Source organism: Crocuta crocuta, unplaced genomic scaffold (assembly GCF_008692635.1).
Source record: "Crocuta crocuta isolate KB4526 unplaced genomic scaffold, BGI_CrCroc_1.0 scaffold61, whole genome shotgun sequence".
Classification (NCBI taxonomy): Eukaryota; Metazoa; Chordata; class Mammalia; order Carnivora; family Hyaenidae; genus Crocuta; species Crocuta crocuta.
In genome coordinates this window covers 9,809,576-9,812,813 of record NW_027528369.1, presented here as the reverse complement: position 1 = coordinate 9,812,813, position 3,238 = coordinate 9,809,576, and the positions used below count along the sequence as shown (strand labels likewise).

Sequence of the window (3,238 nt, the reverse complement as noted above, 5' to 3'; positions counted from 1 at the left end):
TTCTGTCTCAGAAAATCAGGGCCTCGGACAAGGGGAACACGCACGTCAGTACGTGTCTCCACCTGGACACCACGTGCACTCCCCGACGTACCCTCCGGGAAGGAAGTGGCGCATCCAGGCAGGACTTCTTGTGTGAATGGGCCTGGCAATCTGCACTGTTTTCATTTTCCTGCCCAGGCTCCTCCTCTAGGCCTGGGCTCCACGCGAGAACGGACGGACAAGCGGGGTGCCGGGGGCCGGGCGCTGGACCTGGAGTCCAGGTGGCCCAGCTCTCGCCTCAGCCGCGTCCCCGCGACCCCGTCGCTTCAGACGCAGGAAGTCACCCCTGGCACGGCACATCCTCATTGCAAAATCGTTTCTTTGGGGCCTTTGGGGTGAATCCCAAGTCTCTCTTTCTCAATAATAGTTATTAATTTATACTCCACTCCAGCCCTCTGGAAAACGTAGACAGACTGTTTCGCCCTAGACCGGGAGCTCCCGAGGGCAGGGCCCACTGCACCGAAGGCCCCTGGCCCGAGTTAGGCACGCGGCAGGCATGTCCACTCCTGGGCGCGAGCTCTTGCTGCCCCGCTCGGCGCTGTGCCGGGAATCTCTCCTTGTCTGAACACACGGCTTGCTTCCCCTTGACCTACAACCCCTGCGATCCTGTGCAGGAACGCCCTACCCTCTCACCTACACTGAGCTCCCCTCCCCAGCCTCCTTCCACAGGCCCTCCGCTCTGTAGGAGGAATGTTCAAGTCCCACTTGATGTCAGGGAAAGGGACCCGCTCAAACAGCTTGGGGCTGGAGGCTGTTTTAGGGAAGGAGCCCCGGGCAGCAGATGGCTGAGAACACCCAGCCTCCCGGCCAGCCCCAGCCCCGAGAGACAGCATTTCCCCTCCAGAGGGGCTGGGAGGTCACCGCCCACTTTAGCCTCCAGGAGGCTCCTAGCTGCTTCCTGGGGAAGGGAACGGTGTGCCTTCCGTTTCTTAAAGTCGAGGAGCTGGGGGGTCATTCTTCGCGGAGGCCCCCGAGCCCTTTGTGGGGCCTGCTCCCACAGGGTAGTGATTTACTATGCGTTGAGCTGGATTAAACAGAGCCGGAGTAAGGTTGAGGGGAAATGACGCTCTAAGACTGTCCTGGGGTGGCCACAGCAAACGACTGGGGACTTAACACGATAGGAGTGTTCTCCCGCGGCCACAGCAAACGACTGGGGACTTAACACGACAGAAGTGTTCTCCCGCAGTCAGAAGCCCAAAGTCAAGGTGTCCCAGGCTGTGCTCCCTCCAGAGACTGCAGGGGAAGCTCTGTCCCACCTCTTCTAGCTCCTGGTGGCTCCCGGCCACCCCTGGCTCCAAATCTCCGCTTCTGTCTTCACATGGCCTTCCCCGCCCCCCGAGTCTCTGCTTGGTCTTTTCGGTCTGTTGCGAGGACACCCTAACCCACGATCTCATCTCGATTCTTCCCTAAATTGTATCTGCAAAGACCCTATTCCCCAAAAAAATGTCACCTCCTGGGGTTCTGGGTGGACACGACCTTTTGGAGGACACGATTCCGTCCAGTACACACATTAGATACCAAGTGGCACAGCAAAAAGGGACAAGAAGGTGGTCAGGAGCTGGGGGCCTTGATCTTTACTTGCGGCTCAATTTCCCCAGCCGTCCAGGGCCTGTTAGCATCTATCTCTGCGGGCCGCCGGGAGCAGGGTTCCTGGTTTCCTTTTGCAGATGAGGACACTGAGGCTTGGAGGGCTTGGGTGAATGGCCAAGGTCACGCACCTGGCCAGAGCTGGGACTGGGATGAAGGTCAGCTCGACACCACAGCGGGGAGGCTCCACATCCCGGCGGGGCCGCGCTGGAGGGATCCCCAGCGCCTTAAGTTCCCAAGATCTTTCTGCTCCGAGGAACCTAATTAACCAACAGAGGGCAAAGGTGTTGACTTGCTCTGATTTTCATATCGGTATCGCTTTACTTTCTCATGTTGTAGCTTTCGGAACGGAACGCGGCTACTTTCCTGGAATGACTTGAAAAGGTGAGGTCGGTGCGAACAAGAACTGATGTAATTATTTGCAGACATTTAGTCTGTACTGGGGAAGCGAGGCAGGGAGACCCAACGGACCAGCCTCACCCCTCCCACCCAGGTGGATTGTCAACCGCCTGGGACTGTCACCTGGATGCCTGCTCCTCCCTTCACTGACCAAGAACACCGTGGTGGCGCTGGGAAATTTTGCCCAAGGGCTGGAGAGGGGTCAGGGAGCGGGAAGCTCGTTTCCTTTCGCTCCCGAGTGTGGCTCTGCAAAGCGCGTCCAGCCTCGAAGCCCCAAGGCTGGAGAATGTCTTGCTTGCTAGGAAGTTTCCAGCACCTTGGACCCCGTCTTGCAGAAATGCATGCATTTACTGAGTGCCTTTCTCCTGTGTGTTGCCCAGAAGCGGGGTGCAGGCTCCACGGCGCGGGCAGGGCAGGGCCTCGGAGCCTGGCACACACACAGGAGTCGCCAGACGNGGGCGCCCCCCGCCTCCCCTCCGCCCGGGGTGGGGGCCGCGCACAGGCCAGCGGGGGAGGGCGCTGCTCGTGCCCCCGGCGGCCCGCGCGCAGACAGCGGGCCGACTTAACAATGGCCGCATCTGGCGAGGTGTGCGGGGAGAGCCGCTCCCGGCTCACCCCAAGGCAGGCCGGCGGGCTCGCAAGGGCGCGCGCCGGCCNGGGTTACCCTCGGTTTCCAGGGAGGCGCCCAGGGCTCAGAGAGGCCAAGCGACTCGGCCAAGGTCACACAGCGTCACTGAGGGAAAGCCGCGTCGCGGCTCGCGGCTCCGGAGCCCCCGCTCCAGCAGCTTTCCGGAGACAATCGCTTTCGCCCTGTGGCGACGCCCGGGAGTCAAGCAGGAAGGTCGGACGCCCGGCTTNGCCGGCGGCCCCCGGCCCCGGGGCGCGGCGCGGCGCGGGCGGCAGCATGGTGGAGAAGCGCTGCCCGCTGCAGAGGGACGGCGTGTACCGCTGGTTCTCGGAGCTGCCGTCGCCGCAGCGCGTGGAGTTCCTGTGCGGCCTGCTGGACCTGTGCATCCCGCTCGAGCTGCGCTTCCTCGGCTCGTGCCTCGAGGACCTGGCCCGCAAGGACTACCACTCGCTGCGCGACTCGGAGATCAAGGCCAACAACCCGGCCGACCTGGGCAGCCTCACCAACCTGACGGACGAGGTGGTGCGCAGCAAGCTGCTGGTGTCGCTGGCGCTGCTGGGCTCGGAGCAGCGCGACGGCGGGCGG

At 62.4% G+C, this 3,238-nt stretch overlaps 1 protein-coding gene across 1 annotated transcript in view; it reads left to right on the top strand.

Annotated features, from left to right (window-relative positions):
- Nucleotides 1–2,913: 2,913 nt before the first annotated feature.
- ZCCHC14 (zinc finger CCHC-type containing 14) overlaps nt 2,914–3,238 on the top strand; it is a 55,523-nt gene continuing 55,198 nt past the window's right edge. Inside the window, exon 1 of the mRNA XM_077754104.1 lies at nt 2,914–3,234. Within this exon, the coding sequence (XP_077610230.1) occupies nt 2,930–3,234 (305 nt within the window). The 5' untranslated portion in view covers nt 2,914–2,929. The remainder of the gene's footprint in view (nt 3,235–3,238) is intronic.